At 39.9% G+C, this 24,246-nt stretch overlaps 2 protein-coding genes and 1 long non-coding RNA gene across 3 annotated transcripts in view; all 3 read right to left on the reverse strand.

Annotated features, from left to right (window-relative positions):
- LOC145430278 (uncharacterized) lies at window positions 1-2,124 on the reverse strand. The gene is made up of 2 exons (XR_013910744.1): window positions 2,036-2,124; window positions 1-569 (listed from the first exon to the last, which is right to left on the reverse strand). It is a non-coding gene; the product is annotated as an uncharacterized LOC145430278 (long non-coding RNA).
- A 5,288-nt stretch (window positions 2,125-7,412) lies between these two features.
- On the reverse strand, window positions 7,413-15,984 carry LOC113027858 (endothelial PAS domain-containing protein 1-like). Its single transcript, XM_026177685.2, has 9 exons — window positions 15,742-15,984; window positions 14,735-14,901; window positions 11,650-11,897; window positions 11,479-11,563; window positions 10,543-10,643; window positions 10,270-10,433; window positions 9,344-9,450; window positions 9,084-9,252; window positions 7,413-7,581 (listed from the first exon to the last, which is right to left on the reverse strand). Exons 1-9 carry the CDS (start codon window positions 15,765-15,767, stop codon window positions 7,518-7,520), a joined length of 1,131 nt encoding a protein of 376 aa, XP_026033470.1. The 5' UTR covers window positions 15,768-15,984; the 3' UTR covers window positions 7,413-7,517.
- Window positions 15,985-16,203: 219 nt separating this feature from the next.
- Window positions 16,204-24,246, reverse strand: part of LOC113028244 (protein kinase C epsilon type-like) — a 53,357-nt gene continuing 45,314 nt past the window's right edge. The window contains exons 10-15 of the mRNA XM_026178356.2: window positions 23,045-23,218; window positions 22,799-22,953; window positions 22,440-22,578; window positions 20,922-21,110; window positions 19,674-19,820; window positions 16,204-18,042 (exon numbers count right to left, since the gene is read on the reverse strand). Coding sequence (XP_026034141.1) covers window positions 17,893-18,042; window positions 19,674-19,820; window positions 20,922-21,110; window positions 22,440-22,578; window positions 22,799-22,953; window positions 23,045-23,218 — 954 coding nt within the window. The 3' untranslated portion in view covers window positions 16,204-17,892. The remainder of the gene's footprint in view (window positions 18,043-19,673; window positions 19,821-20,921; window positions 21,111-22,439; window positions 22,579-22,798; window positions 22,954-23,044; window positions 23,219-24,246) is intronic.

Consider the following 24,246-nt stretch of genomic DNA (forward strand, 5'->3'; position numbering starts at 1 on the left):
CATTTTCCACTATTTATTCATATTTTACCATGTGCTTAGTCCTTAAATGTGTAAGTTAATGTAATGCACTGAGATTTATACTGCTTATCTAATCTTATGACCACTCAGAGCGCTTTAGACGTGTCAAATTTTAACCATTCAGCACTCTGTTACATACTTACATCCATGGCCAAGTTAGAATCACAAGCATGTCTCTGGTCTGTGAGAGGATGTATTCAAAAGCATTCAGAGGAAACCCATGCAGGCAAAGGGACAACATGCAAACTCTACTCTAAACAGATACATGTAATAATTTTCCAAAATTACTCTTCTGTTCTTTTCTAATACAAATTTTGAGTGGGTTGAAAATTTATGGACCTATGAACAAAAGGAGTACAAAGGATCTGTTGTATTTTTAAATAGTACTTAATTTGTGTGTGTCTGTGGAGGTGAGGCTGTCCTGGTGTCCTGGTGTCCTCCACAGAGTTTGACGTCACTACCAGGTTGCTCAAGTTGTCTCTTGAGTCAGCAGAAGGGCAGGGGGGTATCACGGGAACAACCTGCTGATCTTCCGATCAGCGAAGCTTTTTCTGGTATTTTATGCATAAAACATAAAAAACAGTCAGACCCAATGGAGTGCGATTTAGAGATATATCTGCTGTAAATCTCTGTCTCACTTCACAGCAGTAGCCATTATATCAACATAAATTTATAAAAATGCTAATGCTCCACACTTTTACTCGTTAAACATGACACTCGATTCACTCCCATTGATAAAGCACAACCAAGATAGCGTGACGACCTTTCCTAACATGCTGACATAATTACACGCATACACACAAACATATGTGTGTGTAAATGATCCGCTACTCTACAAAGAACCAGTGCTGAGCTTGTCTGAACGACCTGTGCTTACACATGTGGACTCTGCACATAAGATAAGATTAGATTCACTTTCTGCGTGCATGTGCAAATGTTCATCCATATGCATAAACAGAGGAGACAGAATATGAAAAGCATATTGAATAGTAGTTAATTTTGCAACATATGTCCAAATACATATGAGGTTGATCAGGCTTCAAATCTGAATGCTTTCAGTTTCTGGTACTGTTACTCTGTTGTCATTTAGAAAATATAATCGAGAGTAATCACTCATCCAGTAGTCGTTATCTTTCTATTGTTCTGTTTTTGTGGTACAGCTTTATCGAATGGTAAGGGTAACACAAACATCAAGCTGGAATGAGGCTGGATTTTAGTTTTGTACGACAGGCAGGAGAGAAAGGTCATACCCTAGGCTGAACACTCATGCTTGCTCTCTGTCTCCATTTTGTTAGATAAGAAAACAGCAGTAAAGATAATCTTAAGCTGTATATACAACTGAAGCTAAAGGATTGTGGATGATTTCTGTATCCCATTCAGGTACAGAAAAAAATGAAAAGAGAAGAGCAAGATCTTCCACATCATCAAATTTAAAGATACAAAATGCAAATCAGCAAGTCACATGATAGTAAATTCAAACCAAGCATCTGATTGGGAAGAAATGGGATTTAAGTGAGTTAGAACACGACATGGTTGTTGGGTGTCAAACAGGTTGGTTTGAGTAATTCATCAGCATCTTTATTTATAAAGCACTTTAAAACCACCACAGATGATGCAAAGTGCTGTACCTTGGAACTAAATAATAAAAATACATAATGTGAATCTGGCTCAGGCCATTTGCTGTCTTCCCTTTACCCTCTAAAACAGGATAAAAAAAAATCCAGGCACATTCTCACCATCATACGGGGCACGTCTCAAATTAGCTTATTTATCGCCTCTAGCACCTTGTAACATTTTGAGCATACTTGCTCTTCTTCAGACAGTAAAACACATCTTAAATCACCTGTGACAGGTCACATGACTGTGACCAACAAGAACAATAAGAAACACATCTTAGATCTTACACAAACAGATGATAACTGAAGTAATACATGTTGCCGCATCATAAGCCTGAAAAACCAGACATATAAATTCTCAGGCAATATCTGTTGATTAGACAGATTGCAAACCTACTCACCATTTAACCACAGTGTGACATATACATAGTTCTTCTCTCCCAACTTTCCTGTCCATGCACAACTGTCATGTAACACAGTAACAAATCTTTGAAAAAATGACAAGCTGTTATTTTGTTTGTTTGTTTTGTAACAAGAGCTTTTACTCCACATACTGAATGAAGTAGCAAATTCCAACTTGCAGACAGTTTCTTCCATTAAGCACACAGTTGTCATCACTGCATAAGACTGCGTTGTGAGATTTAAGATACAAGTTTCTTCATTTTCTAACCAACTAAGCAAAACATATAAATGCAAAATGTAAGGAAGTCGTGGTTATTTCTTTGGCAGTGAATCCTGTTCTTTGGCTGACACGTAAAACCGAAATCAGTCCGAGAACTTTGAACAGACCACCAGAGGTCACTTTCATTCATATCTGTTTTCACGCACTTTTCCATCTAGATATGTTTTTATAATTCCACAATAAAATAATTACTAACAGTTACATGAAACTGTAGGTCTTCATTTCATTAGGATATTAGTGCAAAGTTCTTTCTCATCACTATAGCAATGCTTTCCAGTTTATCTTTAAGATCCTTCCCTCTGCCTGTTTTCCTCCCTCCAGTGACACAGATTGATTTATCGTGGCTTGTTCAAAGGGTATTCGCTGTAATGTCATTGGCTGAGGGCCTGACAACACCCACCCAACCATAGGGGTGTGTCGGGGGAGGAGAAGAGGGTAGGAAAAGGTAATGGGGGCTTGACGTAAACAGGGCTAGACCCAGAGGACTCATGTGTTGCTCTCCCAGGAAGCACATATGAGTTTAAACCTGGTCTTCCTGCCTTCCTGCGTGAGAACGTTGTGAAACTAGAATGTAAAATGGGATCTGACGAAACTGGACTCTGCCTCCTCCACCTCTTATCTCCACTCTGTGTGGCTGAACACTTGGTGAAACCGCAGTGAACAGGGCTCTGAAGCAATGTGCAAGGCAGCAACGGTCATCTGGGTCACCTTGACAACCAATATGGTTACAGTACACCTAATAAATCTGATGAACTATAGCATGTTGAAAAAGATTACAAAATATTATTTCCCCATGTTTTCTTTGATTATGGTGTTATGTCATGATGTTGTGATTGCTGCGTATGTTATGATATCCTTCATTAAAGAATCAATATTTATAAATATGGACTTATATTGGTTATTAATGTTACTGATCTTCAATTCCCTTTAATTTGTTTTTAAGTTGGCCTATTTCACTTTTCATTGGTTTCTGTATACATGCTTTTAAAAAAGGTGGATGGCCAAAACCTAATTAATAATAACAATAATAATAGTAAGATTTACAATTAACGTCTGTGAGTCTAAGGCTCAGGATTCAGACAACTCTGAGGGCTCTTGGATTTTTATGATGTCACTGAGAGCAGATATTCTTAATATGGTCATTTCAAGCACTGTAAGCACAGGGGGGTCCGCCCACCTGCTATTCAGACCTGTTTGTTCTCAGTCAGAAGAGAACAAAAACAACTTGTTTCAGGAAGTTGATAACCTGAGGGTCTTTACACATAATAGCATATGAAGAAACACTTTTTGCATTGCGAACAGGTAGTTATGTTCCATGCAAAATGTACTCAATGGATTCAAAGATTTTCTGGAGTGGGATTAATTTGTGATTTATTAGTCTAATAAGCTAAAGAAAACGTCAGATATCTTTCGTATTACTGTATATTTGAAAGGTCTTTGTAAAGACATGTATAGTAGCCCTGGGAGGTCGAACGCAATGCAACTTAATCACTTGGAAAAATGCACAACAGAAGTGATTTAAGGGAAACAATAATGTGGCAGAAAAGCTGCGGAAGTGTCAAAAACTAAAACGTGAAGGATTTCGCTGTGACATGCTTAAAAGACCTCTCAGGGCCACTGTAGTTATGATAAGAAATGTACAATTTAGCAAAATAATCCTCTCAGATTCTCTTCAAGAATCCAGAAAAGCTCTACCTCTGGTGACTCTTTCATTACTTGGTGTTCATCTGAACAACAGACTGGACTGGACTCATAACTCAGACGCCCTCTACAGGAAAGGGCAGAGCAGGTTGTACCTGCTGCGGAGACTCAGGTCGTTTGGGGTGGAGGGCCCACTCCTGAAGACCTTCTATGACTCTGTGGTGGCTTCTGCTATCTTTTATGGTGTGGTCTGCTGGGGCGGCAGCATCTCTGCTGGGGACAGGAAGAGACTGAACAGGGTGATCCGAAGGGCCAGCTCTGATCTAGGATGCCCTCTGGACCCAGTGGAGGTGGTGAGTGACAGGAGAATGGCGGCTAAGCTGTCATCCCTGTTGGACAACGTCTCCCACCCCATGCAGCAGACTGTGACAGCACTGAGCAGCTCCTTCAGTGGGAGACTGCGGCACCCACGGTGTGGGACGGAGAGATTTCGCAGGTCTTTCCTCCCCACTGCTGTCAGACTCCACAACAAAGACTTTAACTGAACAAACACACACATCCACACATGTGCAATAACACTAAGTGCAATAATCTTTTCTGGCATCGTTGTATTTTTACTCAGTTGTATATAGCATTCGTATTCTATTTTTATCTTATTGTATATTTTTATTCTATTTTATTCTACTGTATATAGTATATTATTTTATTCTATTCTGTACAGTTGTGTACTGTATTTATTCTTATTGTATTCTAATTTTTGCGTCATAACTTTTGCACTGTCCACTTCCTGCTGTGACAAAACAAATTTCCCACGTGTGGGACTAATAAAGGTTATCTTATCTTATCTTATCTTATCTTATTAAATCTATCCATAAGTTTCGGATAGTAAAAAGGTAAATACACATTAAAAGTAATATGAATGTTTTTTTTATTGTGCTTTTTATGAGCACGTAAATAAAAACTATTGTTGTTGGATGCTTTCCAGAATCACAAGTCACATGAGATGGTTTTGATCCATGCAGAACATTAAGCTGTAGCCAAAACTAAAAAGACTGATGAAAGTTTCAACTAACACTGCGACTGGGTTTGCTTCAGTGACTAGCATTCAACACTAGATGGTGCAAACATTGTTCCCACATTCTGGTGTCACTGCATCAGTGTGAGGATGAGAATGCAAATCATTGCAGGCCTTCTACTTTGAAACTGCAATGAGCTTCCTGAGCCAAGAAAATGTGAAAGAAAATGTACAAATAACATTAAAACATAAATTTGGTTTCATATGTTTGGATAGTGGGACAATGAGATAAGATTAGTTAAAACATTAAATATTTGCTTGATTAATAATTTTACCTTCACATCTGCTGTGATATTGTGTTTCTGTTTATTCTGTTTCTGTTATTCTGTCATACCACTTAGTGACAAAGCTCTAAAAAAATGACAAGCTGTTATTTTGTTTGTTTGTTTTGTAACAAGAGCTTTTACTCCACATACTGAATGAATTAGCAAATTCCAACTCGCAGACAGCGTTTGACTTTTACATTTCCTTGTTTTTACTTTCCCAGATTTAACAAGAACTACCTTTGCAAAGAAACCTTCCATTAAAAAAAAAAATCTAATGACCAGAGTTATCAGTTGGAGCCAGTATTTTCCAGTGCTAATTACCCAAAGCTAAATGGGCAGAATTTGAACAAAACTACAGGAAAAAGTTGTAAAATCTAAATTTATTCTGGTCATGTCAACAAACGTGCTTAATCAGAACCATTTTCGTGTATGTGCCACCTTTTTCCCTTTAGGCTATCAGCACTGGAGGCACTTGATTCTTTTAGCATCATAGATGAATATGCTGGGAGACTGCATCTTCTTCCAACACTGAGACAGCCAATGTCCTTTGCTGAGTTTTCCCCAAATAAGAGCATCATTTTTGAGATAGTCTCGATTATGTCAGTTTTTGCTTTCAAGTTCCCCCAAGTTATGAAATAAATTGTAAGTTTAATGAAAAATAAGTCTGGAAAGTTCTGTTTCCAATGTTATGACAAAGTCAACGGCCGTTAAGCCTCACAAAAGGTGAAAGCAACTGACATTTGTTTACAGATGACTAAGATCCTTGGTGAAAAAACAGCCCATGTTTGTCATTCAATTTAAGCACAACTTAGCAGAGAGACTCCGATTGTACACCTATGATATCATCTTCTTGTTAATCTAATGTTATACGCAGTTATGGGGGTTCTTTTTCATCTCTCACATTTTTTTCTTTTCTGTTTTTGGTTTGAGGTTGCACTTGGTGGAAAAAGTATTTTAAGCTCAGGGTACATCGCTAAAAAAATGTTGAGAAACAATGGTTTGATGCGTAACAAAGCATTATAACTTCAAAGGGTTCAACATATGCTGAAATAAAGTCAGTGAAACACTAGTTTTATATATAACTATGGTGGCTAAAACGACTTTCAGCACAGTTATGTTTTACCAGAGAAGTCTAGACACCGTGAATAACCACATCAGTGCTTCCTGGATCACAGTTACAGCAGAGATGCAAAGGAGGAGCTGAAGAGCATGCTCATTCAGCAGGTGCTATGTTGGTATAACAACATATGTTTGTGAACAGCGGACACAGAGAAATAATTTGGGGTTTTCATAATTTTCTTATTAACAAAACTATATTCATCATGTGTTCTTTGTAATTTTTCGGACTGTTTTCATTTACAGAGAATGTTTTGATTCACTTTGATTCAATAGTAGTAAAACTAACTGAACTGAAACTCGAAACAGCCTGGTGTGTGTGTGTGTGTGTGTGTGTGTGTGTGTGTGTGTGTGTGTGTGTGTGTGTGTGTGTGTGTGTGTGTGTGTGTTGCGTGCATTTAGAGGCCAAGAGGTTAAAAGTTGACAGAGTTCCCATGAGAACTTTCCTATCGTGTGTTTCTATTCAGGAAGCTGTGGCTTTGACTTGCGTCTACTCACATCTCCACATCAGCACAATGCGTATCTCTCTCTATATAGCCTGTATGTGTGTGTATGTGCATGTCTGTGTGTCTGTGTGCGCGCTGCATTATGGCTGGCAGTCAGATGTCACCCCACGTGTCAGGTGGCTCAGAAGGAAACCCCAAAGGAAGTAAGGTCAGGCCCAGGGAGGTCAAGAAAAAGTCAAACTGCCTGCTTTCATCAACATATTTGAACTCTCAGAACACCCCGTCAACTGACTATCAACCACAGTCTACACCTAGGCTTTCAGTTTTTTGTTTTAGAGAATGAGAAGCTGTCATACTGCAGTAATTCTGCAAAAGTGTAAGACAGAAACTGTGAAGGGAAAAACTCCAAATACAACAACATATCTACCTGAACTAACAAAACATCCTTTTACAAGTTTGTGGATGTAATTAACAAACAACAGTCTAAATCCAAACACTCTTCATCAAATAATGCATACAATAATCTGCATCTAGACACAGAGTCAGCCACTCTGATTTTAAAAGTCAAAAATTTAATGAAATTTGATTAATAGAAATAATCGATGAGGGCTCCCAGAAGGACGGAGGGTTTCGCAGACATCTCTTCAGATCTCGATTTCAATTCAAATATCTGTGGATAGTCTGGTCCAGGGAGAGCTGCAGAGATGGCTGCTCCACACCACTGTGACACACACATGCACACAATATTAAACATCTGTAAATAACAGCACTCTGAGTTGTATTAAAACAGCAACGACAAAAAAACATTCTACCTTCAGAGTTTTCACTTTTATCTGAGTTTTTGCAAAGGAGATATTTTATATTTTATGAATTTCTTTAAAAGAAAGTTCCCAAGTGCTTTGGGAGACAAGATGGAGAAAAAAAACAGCTTATCTCAAAGAAAGATTGTCTCAAAGAATGGATCTCCTAACAGAAAAAGCCAGATCACCATTGACTCTCAACCGATGATTGTGGGTTGCCCAGCAGCTTTAAACCAGGCAAATATGTCAGATGCCAGCTGGCCTTAAAATTCAACAACAACATCAGTTCTAAAATTAACAGTTAACCAGTGAAGTGAAGCCGGAACGGGAGTGATGTGTTGTTTTTTTTATTTTAGTAAGAAGTTTCAGTTCTAATCAGCAATAGTTTGCGTATAATGAGTTTTACTTATCCAACCCAGAAATGTGCGATTTTCTCTAGATTTCCTTTGAATAAAACTGAGCTGATAAGTTTCCTAAGCTACTTTAACGAGACTGAAAAACTGAACTGAAAAGTTATTCAGTGTGACCTGGTTGTTAAAGCTGATGCCAAAGATTTTACAGTACTGGCCCAACTTTACAGACACGGAGTTCAGGTGCGTCCATGTGAGCGTGTCAGATTCACTGGGGCCAGTAACAATTACTTCAGTTTTAATTATCCATATTTTGTTCCAAGAACTTCTGTATCATCCAGCATTTAATATATTGGATGCAGTCACTCAATGATTTGATTTTAAGAGAATGTCACTGAGGTTAAAATAGACGCGCATCTGTGTGTCATCTGCATAAAAAGGAAAACTCACACCATTGCTGTGGATGACATGCCTCAGGGGTAACATGTATAAAGAAAACAGGAGGTCCAGGCCCAGACTACTGAGGAACCCTACAGGTCATCATACTACATTTCTCTATTAAGATATAATCAGCAAATTAATTTTCAATAACTTATCATCCTTAGTTACAGCCTCAAAGATAATAATATGTTGCTTTAAGTTATTCGATTCATATTCTCCCCTTCACAAATAATAGATGCTATGGCGTACAAATCTACCTGCAAACACCTTTTTTAATCCCTTTCCATTAGCACGTTTCCATTTGGGACATCAGTGCTCCAGGTTGTGCAAACACCCTGGATGTTATAAAGACCTGTGGTAGGCATTTTTGTGGACTGGTTGAAATTGGTTGACCATTAATCACTGAAAGGATCGTTTATTGTCAGAGTCGCATGTTGGAAGTTAATGCATCACTGTAGTCTGGGTAAACCACCAGAAATGATTCTTAAAATTGATTTGGGTTAAGAGATAGGGCCTGGTCCTGGGTCAGGAGGTGACAATGGAGCTACCAATCTGGTTAGAAATAAAGCCAATAACATGTTTACTGTGATGGCCATGCTAAATCAAAGCGGTTTCAAAAATAATGCACACACCTGAGGACGTAGGTAACGCTGAGGATGCAGAGCGGCTGGGGGATGCCAGGTCTGGACCTGGAGGGTCGGACGCTGGGGATGACAGCACTGTGACTCTCCACCCAGACGTAACCTCCACCTTTCACCAGCATCCTGTACTGACCGCTGACTGACTGGTTCTTCAGACACACTGCGGGGAAATAAGTTAAGTTAGTTAGTTAAGTATTTATAGGAGTGTAGTGTGTGCGCGTGCACGTCTGTGTCTGTGTGTCAGTGCTTACGGTTTAGATGATTTTTGTTCAAACAGCTTGTGTCCAGTGCGTGACAGAGATCATAGATGGAGCGGCCCAGCAGCTCCTCAGGTCTGTAGCCCAAAAGAGAAGTCACTCTGCACACACAGAAACACACACGAGGCAAAATGATTTTATTTTGCAAGTCAGCAACACTGAGGATTAAAATCATGTTAATAAACCAGTCACTGTTGCCTTTACAAACAACTGCACAGTCATTCTTCTTTAATTCCAATGACAAAAGTGCAAAAGCCAACACCAAAAGCAAGTTTACAATTCACTGCTTTCATAAAGTCACACATTATGCTGTGCACTCATTCTCAGCTGGCAAGGGTTTGCATTATAACCACAGAGTTGTTTATATAAACATAGGTCAGGCCCTGAAATGTGTTACACTGAAGGTTATTAACTACCAATCTGCTATAACTATGACATATCAGGATATTCTAACCAGAATCATAATGAAACTTGTTTTAATGATTTCTACTTTAATGTTTGAACTGTATAGTGTAGCCGATTTTTTGGTTGAGCTTTCTTGGCTGAGGGTTCAGATAGAACACTTAATGCAGCACAGTTTTTAAACGAAATTGGCTCCGAATTGGCTTCGAAAATTGTCCCTTTTTGAAAAAATATAATTTCATAATATCCAGCACTGCATAATAAGATTACCAGACATGTTCCTGTTTTTCAACTTAACATCCTGCATTCATTTTAAATGTATTAAAGTAATATATATATGGTGGTTAAAAATGCTTCTGCATGGGGGTTTTTTTGTTGGGGTTTTTTTCCCGTTGTTACTTATTTCCGCTTATTCACAAGCACTAATTAATCTAAGCTACTAGTTGAAGAGTAATTACAAAAAGACAATCCTTTTAATAAACAACAAATTCCACCTTTGGTTGAATGCATGTACACACCTCTGGTCACAATAGGTAAACCTCATGTCCATGCTGTGCTGGCTGGTGAAGGTGTATCTGCTGAGCAGGGTGTGTGAGAGAGGCAGAGGCCGACAGGTCAGGAGCAGACAGGAAACTGCAGACGGGTCCACGCACACCTTTGCTCGGCCCTGACAGTGCAGAACCTGAACTCACAGAGTTGGAAATGGGAGGTGTGATAAAAAATCATCATGATGTAGACCAGGGGGCCATTTTTAAAAAAGATATTTTTAAGCGATACTGTTTCTCACGAACCTTCCAAGTAGCCGACTTGAGGTTGGCGGTTCTTCCTCTGTGAGTCAGAGCACTTTTTATCCTCATGACAAAGTCCCTCTTCTCACCGTACCAAACTTCCTCTAAAAATAAGTAATTAATTTAGCCACATGGACAAAGCTGTATGATTATATACTCACTGGACACTTTGTTAGGTACAATATGCTAAACCACCTTTATGGCTTCAGAACTTCTTTAGTTGCCGGTTTATCAGCTACGCATCAATGATGGGAATCTCCCATTCCATTGAAGAGATGTGGTGACTGTCGAGACTATTTGAGTACAGTGAACTCATTTTCATGTTCAGGAAACCAGCTTGAGATGATTTGAGCTTTGAGACAAGAACCTGTCATCAGTACATGCTCAATGGAAATAGTCAGATAGGCTCTGGTGTTTAAAGTGCGTCATTTGGTTCAGTGGGTCATAAAGGGCCAAAAGTGTGACGAGAAAAGATCCCCCGCACTATTATACGTCCACCACCAGACTGAAATGTTGATTCAAGGCAGGATAGATCCATCCTTTAATGTTGTTTACACAAAATCATGACCATACCATGTGAATGTTGCAGCAGAAACTGACACTCATCAGAGCAGGTGATGTTTTTATAATCTTCCTTGTCCCATTTTGGTGAGTCCGGCAGAAGTGGCACCCAGTGTGGTCTTCTGCTGCTGTAAACCAGTTGCTTCAAATTAACATGTTGTGGATTTAGAGATGCTCTTCTGCGTGTCTTGGATGCTACGAGTGGGTATTTGAGTTGCTGTTTTAATGCTCAGTTTGAACTTCCGTGGGTCGCCTTGACAACATCTACATGCCTAAATGCACAGAGTTGCTGCCGTGTGATTGGCTGATTAGATATTTGCTTTGAAATGGTGTCCAACATATATGAAAAACGTATATCCTTGATGTTCAAATACCCACCTGCTGTTAGACGCAGATTACTTCTGATTTCTTCATGGTCACAGGGATGAGTATATTCAAAAATGTTGTGTCCCATCAACTCAGTCTTTGAGAAAACATAGAAGAGTATTTCAGTCCTGAATCCTACTGGTTATTTAAAAGAATAGTAAGAATATATGTGGGTTTATTTACCTGAGTCAGGCCCATGTACTTGCTGACATTGTCAGACAGAAAGATCATGTCTCCCTCAGTGGACAAGACCATGACAAATCCCTCCAAGATCCCCAGGTACATGTTTGTCTCCTGCGAGGCTTCGAATTCCTCTGTGTCTTTCTCCTCTTCGTCCTGTGCTCCGTCACAGCCGCTCTGTTCATCTCCACCTTCCACCGCTTGCTGATATGTTATCATGTGCCTACTCCCGGCATTTATCCCATCATTTTCTAAGACAAACAGAGTGTTTTTTATATGACAAAGCTTTCTAGTCTACATTTTCAGTGGATAACAAAAGATGCGTTTCCTTTTTCATTTTGTGTGTTTGCTTCAGCTGTTAGTACTTGTGTTATCTTAGACTTCCTCTTTCTAAAACCAATCTGAATCTAAAACCCACAAGCCCGTTGAATTTTTTTTCTTCACTTTTTTTTTGCATCTCCACATTTTAACAATGTATTAATCTGAAAACCTTTTAAGTAAGCAGAAAAAACTACACGAGCCTGTTATCCTAACTTGTCTTTATTAGTCCAGTTCCTTTTTATGAATAGTGTAACCCTTGTTAATTTTTTGTATATACAATTGACAGATGTTTTCTAAATGCAGCACGTGCGGCAAAGCATCAAATTTTATAGGTGTCTAATTTTAAAGAGATGGCCAAGGTGTCTGCTCACAACACGGCTGTGCAGAACTGACAGATTGTGGTTTTTAGCTTTCTTGAGAACTGATGATCTAAACGGCACGACTGAGTGAAATTAACTCACACAGGAAACAAAAGAACAAAAACAAAAGCAAAAACAAAAAAGGGTGTGTTTCTCTGCTCTGTGAGAACCAGCTTGAGTTTTAGATTTTCAGAGTGACTAAATCATTTTGGTTTTTCACACATATTTAAATATCTGCCGTGCTAAGACTTGGTGTTGGGGTTAAGTTATGGTAGTGGTTTGTGGACACTGAGCCACTGGAAGTGGGGCACTGAAAACCACATAATAATAATAATATTAAAATATTAAATCAAGTTGAATTAACCCAATATTCTGGGATGAAGGGATGAAAACATGAATTTGCACATGGCCTTACATAACCCTTTCATACTGCTCATATTTCATGTCCAAGTGTGGAGCCAAGATTTGACTCAGAACTACAACTCTGTACAAATAGTCTCTGTGATGGTAATAAATAGAGGATTAATCTATTTATTAGATGTAAGAGAAAAAGAGAAAAAACACTGTAATCACCAAACCTCATGTCCTAAGACAGCCATAATGATTTAAATGTATTTTACTGAACGTGAACTGTTGAGCTTTATTATATAACCATTACAGCTGTTAACCATTTCCTCACTCTTACATCATTAAAACTGCCATTTATAATTATCAGTGTTAATTAGAGATTAATTGTTAGTTGAAACACACAAAATGCTTAAAAAAAGGATTAGTCTGCACATTAAAAGCATCAGTAGGAAATCTTGCATGTGGGACTCACACGTGTGTTTTCCACACTCACTGAACTGGCAGCTTGGTTAGCTTCATAATCTCAGTTAGTTTCAACTCGAATCAGACTGATTTCAGACTTTAATTCTAACTTGTTTATTTTTAGATTATTTTGCTCCGTTGTGGGTGCTCACGTGATGTCCTTGCATTTGTGTTGTGCTTTTTTAGTTCTTCTGACCACACAAAGCACTTTTAGCTACAACTCACACTTTAACCACACATTAATACACCGCTTTATTCCATCTACTTCAAGCACTTTATTCTGCCTCACATCCACAACCAGTTTCGACTCACCAGTTAACCTAACATGGATGTCTTTGAACCGTGGGAGGAGACGAGGAGACGGGCCAAAAGGAAACTGAAGGAAACCCCTGAAGGCCCAGAGAGCACACGTACACTCCACACAGAAAATTTAAACCAGGAACTGTGAGGCAACTGTACTAACCACTCCACCGCCATGCCGAAAAATTTCAGATCTTGTGTTTGTGTCAACAGATCCTGTGACCCCTGTACGGCCGCTCTTCCTTATGTGCTCCATATATGATCACTCTTATGCTGTTTTACTCTTACTCTGTTAGCAGATTTCTTTGGGTCAGGTGGTAGAGCTATGAGCTCCCCCTAATACTTCCATCAGAGTATGAATATGAGTGTGTGAATGTGTGTTTAACGGCAACTGGGTTTCGATAAAAGGCTTGTGTATGAATGTGTGAATGAGGCTTGGAGGAAGAAAACACTTTAAATGCTAAAACTGAGTAGAGAAACACCATATACAATTGTGTTGAGGTCCACCTTGAACTGTCACTACTGTCCCATATGAAATACACATAGACACGGCATGCACAGTTGCAGGATTCCCTAAAATTGATGTAAGATCCATTTGTAAAATATTTTTAGCACCTGTTAGTCATGTTAGTCATTTTCTGTGTGTTTTAGGTCACTTTAGAAACATTTAAAGCATTTGTGCTGCTATTAAATGTCAAAACAGGTCAAATTTAACCCAAACACAAGCTGAATTTAAAGAGGATGGATTGACTGTTGTAAGACAGGCGCAGAGCAAACACAAAGACTCCTGGGATCCTTGGCAGGATAATGGATTGATAAATAAATAGGCCAGACACACCTCAGCAAGAATTAAATAGTTTAAACAGCCCAATTGCATGTATTTATTTATGGATATCACCTCAATGGAAATCTGTTTGTATTATGAAATACATTATTTTTGAACAGCACTGTTAACACTTCAGTTTTAGCTATTTTTGTGCTTGTTCTCTACACTTTGTGAGCTATTTGGGGGGGGGGGGGGGGGGGGTGTTTTGTATGAATTTCCCAGATTTCAGGAGAAATAAAGGAAACAAAGCATTTACATCATTTGAAGGTTTTCTCTATATTTCACTATATTTTCTCTAAAGCCTGCAAACTAATATCAGTGCCGAGTACATAAATGGTGCCATAAATATGTAAATGCGTATATTTACTGACTTCAAGTGGTGTTTTTCTCCTTGTGATTCAGTTTGCTCTGAGTGTATCTCACACACAGAGGTCAGAGACGGTGTTAAATGTCTTCACATGTGCGCTGTTACCTTTGAGCACTGTGTGCATGCGTATGTAGCTGAGGGTCAGGCGAATGACGGAGGGCTTGTCCAGGTGAGCTCTGACGGAGGGCTGCAGCGGCAGGAGGCGAGACAAATCCCCAAACACGTCAGACTCCACTCGCCGTCTCCTTCGAGCAGCCTCACGGCTGATCGCTCTTCAGAAAGCAGAAGTCAGGAAATGCAAAGAAGGCTGAACTAAATTTCTCTCAATCAAACTTACATCAGATTTTACTACCTAAAATTAAGTTAGGTAAGTTTATAAACACCATTTTACTGCAAGTATGCTCTATGCTGCACACAACATAGATACATATAAACTAGAGAAAACTCACTCATTTAGTCACTAAAGTAAAAGTGAGATGATACTGGATGAAGTGCATTTTCTCAAAGACTATTTAAAATGTACTCTCTTTGATATCGGAAGATAATATTGTTCATTTTCTGCATTTTGCCTGCTAATGTTGTGACTCTGCAGACTTGGATTCTGTGTTCAAACTGATGTAAGGAAAAATAAATAAATAAATAAAGTGACATTGTTCCTCAGCTTTACAGGAACTGTAAAAACAGTCATGTTTCAGCTTCATCACACTGTGAACTTTTGACATAATCTGTGTGAGTTTAGAGAATTTCTCAATATGTGACACTTCTTCAATCTCCATGCTTATTCCTACTTCACCTTCAGTGTTTTTACTGCTAACATTGCCTCATTTCTACTGAAAGATTTGATTCCAGAGCTTTACCTTGAAGTATTTGAATTCTATCTTTTGCAGTTTTTAGTGTCTTTGTTTTTTAATAGTTCCCCCACCACTGATGAAGAGATGTGGAAGGTCAACAGTGCACCGTGGTTAAGATCTGAGGCATCCAGAGTGGCCACAGCACTCTCTTTGACCTCACTTCTTTACCTCAGTTAGCTGGCAACTCACTTAAACTTGATCTATTAAGATTTATTGCTGCCAAATGAATGCCCCTATGAACAAAGCAACACGCTGCTTTACCTTCTCTTCTCCTTGTCAGCTGTCATCGTGCCTCGCAGATGTCTCGCATGGTGAATGACGGCTCAGGAAAGCAGGCGCGATGGCAGCAGGAGTTCACGGCACAACAGCGACTCTCTGCACTGCAATTTGCACCATCACAGGTAGACTAGTTCATCAGACAGGCAATTAGACCCACAGTGCTGCACAGATGACTTGAATGGATTCCAAACAGTCTCATCTCCCCTTGGCATGCAAATTACCTAGAGGGCTCCAAAAGTGATGATAGGTCAGCCTAGATGAGAAGCATCTCCCTCCCCTCTTCTTTCCTCCTCCCTCCACTCCACCCTCCCTCCCCTCTTCTTCTTCTCTTACATAAACTTTTGAGCATCCCACAGATTTGCCTCTGAACAGCAGCAGGTTAGAATCGATTAAAGCAAAGAAGGGGAAAAGAACAATAAGAAAAAGACACAATGTAGTCTGGGATTGATGTAGACAGCTCAGTGTTTTATTGGAATCAGACCAGACAGGACTAGCCCGGCTGTTGCACTACATTTTGGCACAGAGTAAGATAGTGTGACCAGGAACAGCCCTACCCCTGGGTGCACAAAGCTTCACTACACATCAACTCTACTGCACAGAGAGCAACCAGCTCATCTTCAGATCACTGTACAGTACGCAACAGTCCTTCTGTGTTTAGTGTGTGTGTGTGTCTGCACAATAGAAAGTGAGAAGAAGGGGGAGGTGGAAAAGGAGCTAGTCTGTATTGGTGCTTATTGTGTATGTGTGTGTGTGTGTGTGTTTGTGTGTGAAGTGAGAGGTAATTCAGCTGCTGGCTCTCAACACGTCTTATCAACCCGGCTGTAACAGACCTATAATAGTATAGTTATAGTATTATGCACAAAGGATTTCTCCAGATACACTTTACAATAATAATAATAATAATTCGATTTAGAATAAAAAAGAGAGAAAGAGCGAGCGAGAGAGAGCAATAAGAAAGAAAAAGCCATTCTTGAAAACATAAAGAGCAAAAGTCAGAAAAAATAAAGCGTGTGGTTTTGGCTGAAAGAGCTGCTGGATGTGGAAAAGGGGAATTGGTGCTTTGAAATAGAGTGCAAGGAAAGGGAAAACACTGACGGTTGCTATGGAAATGCTAAAAAACAGACAGAAAAGGGGAAAAAAGAAATTCACACATTCGCACGCATGAAAATATACATTCACAATAATAATAATAATAATAACAATAATATTAATAAAAAGGCCCACATTCACACAAAAAGGGCAGACCAAATCTCTGAACCTAACAGACGGATGAAATAGCTGGAAATGGGGCTTTTCACTGCTACACAGGCCGCCTCTAACACTCTGCTCGACATAATTAGTTCGATAGCCTGTAACTCGTAAGCTCGACATTCACTTTGTACACAAAGGACAGAGAATGAGTGAATACTTCAGTCATACCATAATCCAACAAAAACAATTTAAAAAACACATTTTGAGGAAGAAAAAAACCACATACACACACACACACGCGCACATGAACAAACAAACCATAAAATATATAGATAGTCAGGGTATTGCACAAAAGGGGATTTGGCCCTAACTGGTCCACAATAAGGACAGTAATAACACAGGTAGGATGCTTGTCCATGCGCCACGACGCTCCTTTAATAGCAGACAACACCAGCACGATACAGCCACTCAACACAGGCTATATACAAGCCTCTGCACCCAGCACCCACAGTCCACATGTGTACAGGTGCCGGGGAGAGAAGCAGTGTAGGTGTGTGTATGTGTGTTTGGTTTTGTCTGAGCGTGTGCAGTGACCTTGTACTGTAGGAGTGCGCGAGGGCACGTAAAACTTGGGATTGTAGTGTTTGTACGCACGTGAGCGTGTCGATGTGTGCGTGCGTTTGTTTGTGAGAGCGTGTGCATATTCATATTTAAATTCATATTCATATTGAACCCAGGCAACAACAACAACACAATGCAAGTAAATTATATCTCAAAAGTAACAACAGCCAATAGCTTCAAAGTAAAGGACTGACCGTGTGTGTGTGTTTGTGTGTGTGTGTGATTTGTAAAGGGATTTTATGGATCTATGGAGTGTCAGCATGTGTGAGTGCGTGCATACCGAGTTTAGTGTGGCTGGATCTGTGTGTATTTGTGTATGTGTTAGGTATGCGTCTCCTCGGGGGCGCAGTAGGAGAAGTCCTTGAACTCCTCCTGGTTGATCTGTCGGATAATGGCCTCGTCCGTGGGCGTCAACACGGGGTCCTCCTTGGTGAAATCCTGGTCGAAGTTATTCACATCTCGTTTGGTCTTCTGCAGACGCATGCACACGAAAACACACACACAAAGGCACGGACGGAGGGAAGGATGTCAGAGAACGTTCAAAATTACATGACAGCGACACCTTCTGACCACTGTGACTTACTGTTCCTTGAAAGGTGCTCTCTTAGGGGGTCTTTAATTAACACGCCACAAACCTTTTAAATCTAGCATTAGCAAAATTGGGATTTCAAGCCTTTTAAGCTACTTTTAGAGACTAAATGGCACAGTCTTTCTTTCACAAACAAAATGAATAAACACATATTAAAATTAAAGTAATTCAGTACACCGAAAGACTTTTTAAAAACACATATTTACTTGTTTTTGAATGATTGACAGAGACAGAGTGCGCTTAAAGCCTGCCCATTCTGGAGGGGGAAGCAGGTCATGACTCTCAGTTGACCTCGTAGTATGTGAACTTCCCTTTTTCGATTCTGCCAGCAAACAACTGAATGGGTGACTGTGTCCAAACCTTTGACTGGTACTGTGAGAATTACTCAACATAATGAATTGAGATACTTTTTCAATCTCCGTGCTTATGCCTACTTTAACTTCAGGCTTTCTAGGCTTTAAAATTCCTGAAAGCTAACCTGAAGACTTTTGACAGCATAGTAATAAAGGTGTTGATGTTGAATTTTATATTTGAGACAAAAAGAGACGTACAGTATTAAAAAACAATCCCAGATGAAAGTCTACGATGCAACTTGACACCAGCAGAGATGGTGGTGAAAATATAACAGCCACCGCAGGGCTTTAAAACCTTATTTGACTGGTCCCACTTACCCTAATGTTTCAAATACTTTGCTAACATTAGCTTTTTAACAACTAACTGCAAATGGGGTGATAAAATAAACCTCAAAGTACAGGTACAAAGAACAAAGTACAAAGAACAGGTCCCCCAACTCGGCAGTAGAGGCAGGAATTACCAGAGAGGATGGCAGTGCATGAAATATGCCCTCATGTTTACAGTATTCATAGAATATTTTACTTTCACATGACACTCCTTACAAATCCATCTCCTTTGTCCCTTTCTTGTTAAAAAAGGCAACATCAAACCCCTAATTTCCCTCGGGATGAATAAAGTATTCTGATTCTGATCTCTGATTTAAACACACAGCACTTCTCTCAGGCCTCCATCTTTGTTTTACCAACTTCCAAATGAAACCCAAAACTCAACAGCACCACCTGGTGGACTAAGAAAAAGAAGCATTTTTTTTTTTGGCTGTGCTGCTCTCTTTAGTTTAGCCATTGCCAGGTAATGTTAGCGAATATTACCTGAACATTGCAGCTTATGTTTCGTTCTGCTACAGTTGAGATTTTAGCTTAATGATAAATTAGTATTTTGAGAAACAAGTATTTTTTGAGTATTTTGCTAGTTTGTTGGTGTAGTTCCTCAGAATCAGAATATGCTCAGTATATGTCATGTATATAGTCTTTCAGCATTCCAAGTAAATTTAAAACTAAAGAATAATAATTCGGATACCTATCCACAAGTTCACAAAACTACTGAGCCTTGAAAAATGTTTAGTATCAAATACACGATGCATTACTGAAGGTTTATGTGTGAAATAGCTGCATGTAAAACTGTGGCCTGTGTGAGTTCGTGCAGAGTGTGTGTCTCTTACAATCCGGGGTTTAAAGGGTGGTTTGACTTTTCTCTGCTCCAACAGTACCCAGTCGATCTCTCTGAAGAAGGCGTGGGTCTTGATGGCCTCCTCGCCACCCTGGCTCACGACGCAGCCCAGACGCTTGGCCGGGTTCTTTGTCATGAACTGCACAAATAAAACATTTGTATTTTTGGACTTATTCTTCCAGAAAAGCAGGACCTTGAAAACTATTAGCTGTGGTTTAATCCATAACAAAATACACTTCACATCTTTGTTTGCACAAGTAAAGACAAAGGATTCGGGATTGAGGAGATAAGGGGGGGAGCATTTTGGTGCTAATAATAGAGCTGAGGCATAAACGGCTCTTTGTTTTTAGCATCCACAGAGTCACTGGCAGAGTGATCAAACAGGTCAGCAGAGTGCCGGTGTTATTTACCGCGTTGCTTTTGTTCTGCTGTCTGTTCGGCATTATAAGAGCACTTTGTGATTCACTGCAGTTTTATGACTGCATTTAACCTTTTTTTAATTCTCCTCAGTGTCCGAGGAAAGTGCAGCATGACACCTTTGCATCAAGTGCACTTTGAGTTTGATTTGCTCGTGTGACGCTCTGAGGATAGAAATCTGAATGAAAGTTAAAACGGTGACCACAAGACTGAATTCTTCTCTTGCAGGAACAGTTTTTGTTAATTGAGATGCTGTTGTGTTAAAGCTTGGCCAAGTCTGGGCTGGAATTGAGCCTTTTAGACATTGAAGTTTGTTTTTTGTTTAACTTAACTTCAACTTATCTGCATCGTTACACTCGTTACAGTGCTCATATAGCCGTTCTACATTTCTCTTCATAGCACGTTTAATAAATGTTGGTTGTCCATGTTAAAATACACAAGTACTTTATTAGTACATTCACTCCCAACCACTCATAGGAGGTGGCTGCTGCTCCCTGAGCCTGGTTCTGATGGAGAGTTTTTCCTTTCCACTGTTGCCAAGTGCTAGCTCATAGTGGGGTTATCTGATTGTTGGATTTTTTCTGTATTACTGTAGGGCCTTTACCTGACAGTATAAAGCACATTAATAAGGAGACTGTTATGATTTGGCACTATGTGAATAAAACTGAACTGATTTTAATTGATTTTGATCAAAATCTCCTAAATACAGTTAAAATAAACTAAGCTTTCCTTGTAGAATCAAAAGAAATTGGTGATGAGAGCTTCCCAAGAGCTTACCAGTCCTACAAAAATGTCAGATAATGTTGGGAGAGACGACACGTACCGCTCGGAGAATAGAAACAGCCTCTTTGCTGAGCCACACGGGGTAGAGGACATCGTCGTGGAGAATCGACTCAAACAAGTCGTCTTCATTATCGGCTTCGAACGGAGGCTGTCCGGCCATCATCTCATACATCAGCACCCCAAGGGCCCACCAGTCCACAGAGGCTCCGTACTCCAGCTCCTGCAGGATCTGAATTCAACCAAATGACACAGCTCAAGATGATTACGAGGAAATACATTTCTGCTTGCGTGACATCCTGCAAACAGATCCATTGAGGTGAAGAGCCTCAATAGGATGTACTTTATTCCACTTTAAGTGGTGTAGAAAAGCCAAAACAATGGATAGACCTAACTAATGTCATCAGCAGCAAGAGTGAAAGGGAAACTGAACTACTTAAAGATCATCTCCATACATGTTTAAGAGAGATAAAAAGTCTCTGCATTGAATAATAATTTATCTTTCATATGCTTTTTGACTTCTTAAAAGCATATCTACTTAAAAATTATGCAAATAAAAGTCCCTTGAAATGCTTTAACTGCTGCACACAAGTTTTCTTCAACTTCAGTGTCCACCTTCAGCTGATGTGCACAAACACAGACTTGTGTAATACCCATGATAAGTGATTGCACTCAGATGCGTCATGAACACTTGGCACTTCGGCCGGTGACATTTTTAGGCAATTTATCCAAAAAGTGTTTGATTGATTCCTTAACAAAGACTAAACATTATATTTGTAACCAAGGGGACTGAGAGTCCCCCAGAAGTTAATGACCCCACAGCAAGCACGGTGGTGGAGCCAATAAATGCTTGTGATGACAGCGAAGTCATATGACCCTGAAATGAATGAAGATTGTTCCCTTTCGCACTGAGCAACAGAGCCGGATGTTGATTGTTGTTAATATGATTGTTAGTCCTGACTAAAAGGGAGCTAAAGTTGGATAGACAGCATAAGATATGCACAACTTCTGGGTCTAAAATGTGGCCCAAAACTCTGCTGTGACCTAAACCTGTATTTTTTTTAATGGCCAGCAGGGGGCAGTGCAGCAGGCTGCAAAAAATGCTTACAGCTGCATAGAAATCGGCTCCCTTATTTTTGAATTCAGAAAACACTTTCTAATGAACTTATGGGCTCAACTTCAAATTCCAGTTCACACACGGTTAAAAAATGAAGCCATTTGGTAAATTATAGTCATTATTAGGACCAGACAAGTGGTTTGTGGGGTCCTCGGCTACAGTCTGTCCGTCACTCGTCACGAGGTTTTAAAACAGCAAGACAGCAAAAATGAAAAGCACTCAGCTCATGGGACTTCCATCTTTGATACATCAGTACAATACTGATAAGTCTGAATCTGTGATTTTAACTTAGCTCAGATTAATGTTATCAGGACAGATGTTCAAATATCCAGGTGAAATATAATGTTGTTAATAGCTAATAGCTACTTAACAATACAAGGGTAAGAATATCGACCATTATACCCTATCAACATAAAGAAGTGCAGGCCCTTGAGTTAATCTCACCTCAGGGGCAATGTAGTCCGGGGTGCCACAGAAGGTGGTGGTAGTGACTCCGTTAATGATGCCCTCTTTGCACATACCAAAGTCTGCCAGCTTACAGTGACCCTCAGCATCCAAGAGGATGTTATCCAGCTTCAGATCCCTGTAACAGAAAGACACAGATACGCTATTAGCACCATCTACTTTCTAGGAAAGTTTGGTTCACTGGGGGAGGTGCATGCAATGTAAACAGATAATAAGCACTGATGTTTTCTATGGCTTTTCGTACCAAAATAAAAAGCAAAATATAAATATATATTTTCTCTTTGACAGTTAAGAGTGACCTTGATAGAAAAACCAAACGAGGACAGCAGGGTGTTTACCTATAGATGACTCCGTTACGGTGCAGAAACATAAGGGCTGAGGTGACTTCGGCAGCGTAGAACCGAGAGCGAGGCTCATCGAACTTCCTGGATCGTTGAATCTGGAACATCAGATCTCCTCCATTCACATATTCCATTACAAAGAACAAACGGTCCTGCAGACAGAGGGAGGGACGGAGTGGTATTAGACAGGAGAAATGCAGTCAGCTGTTGAATCTGTACGTTTTGCTTCACACGTCAGCCTACCCGTGTCTGGAAACAGCAGTACAGCTGGGTGAGGTAGGGGTGTCGACGGGCGAGGGCCAGGATGCGCTTCTCGGTCATGGTGCAGTCCACGTCGTCGTCCTGCAGGATGACGTCCTTCTTCAGAACTTTAACGGCGTAAACGTCTTCTGTCCCCTTCAGCTCCGCCAGCATCACCTGGATAAGAGATGCGCAGTATGAAACGGCAAAAATTTGTTTATTCCGCGATCTCAGCGTTAACACCTTTTTCTTTTTACGGGGTCATTCGTTATCTGTGGGTGTTTCGAATTGTAGGCATCTTGCATTACAACTGAGTACAACCCATAGTTGCACGGTGATGAAGTGAAGCATTTGTACCACATGTGATTTATGATACATCAGCTGAATTATAATTCAGAATGAATGCAAACATAGATCAGGAGGCATCTGCTTCCACGTATAAGCTATGACTTACATTAATTATTTATTATATACACTGTCTTATATAGGCAGTGTTTGTTTTGTGAGCACTTTACAAGCACTTTGGTTGCTGTATTGAAATGAGCTCTCGAAGTAAACTTAATCAGACTATCTGCCGACTCAACGTTGAGAGTGACGTGTAAAATCCAGGCTGATTTTGTTTACACCGACAAGCCAAAACCCAAAGCCATCACTTCTTGATATGCTGTCTGTCCTTCAAGTGCTCTGATCCAGTGAGGCATGGACTTCTAAAAGTGCCCTGGAGTTTTCTGGCACCAAAACAAAGATCCTGTAATTCCTGTAAGCTTCGGGCAGGCCTTGTTTGTCCATGCTTGGACCAACTTTATCCATCTGCAGCCTGCAAGACTGCAGGACGCACACAAGTAATGCAGTAATGCCTACTACAGGACGCTTCAAACGCTTGTTACTTAAGGTGAGGATTAGGCGTCCTGGTGCGCTGGCACAACTCGCACGCTTTGGTTCCAAGTTACGTCCCGCACGTGCTTTTCATACTAGGTTCAACCACAGTTAGTAGCCTAGGTAGATGAAGAGCAGATGCCCATTTCCTTAATCCTTAATTAGCCTTCTGCTTCTATTATTCACAAGTGTTTTATTTTTTTATACCTCTTTGCTTCTTTTTCACACCTTTTCTCATTGTCTCTGTTTTAAAGAGTCTTTCATATTTTTTTAATGTTTCTCTGTTTTGAATATCTTGTGATTTTCTCCCTTGTTTTTAATACACTACC

The sequence above is a fragment of the Astatotilapia calliptera genome, chromosome 8 (assembly GCF_964374335.1).
Source record: "Astatotilapia calliptera chromosome 8, fAstCal68.1, whole genome shotgun sequence".
Classification (NCBI taxonomy): domain Eukaryota; kingdom Metazoa; phylum Chordata; class Actinopteri; order Cichliformes; family Cichlidae; genus Astatotilapia; species Astatotilapia calliptera.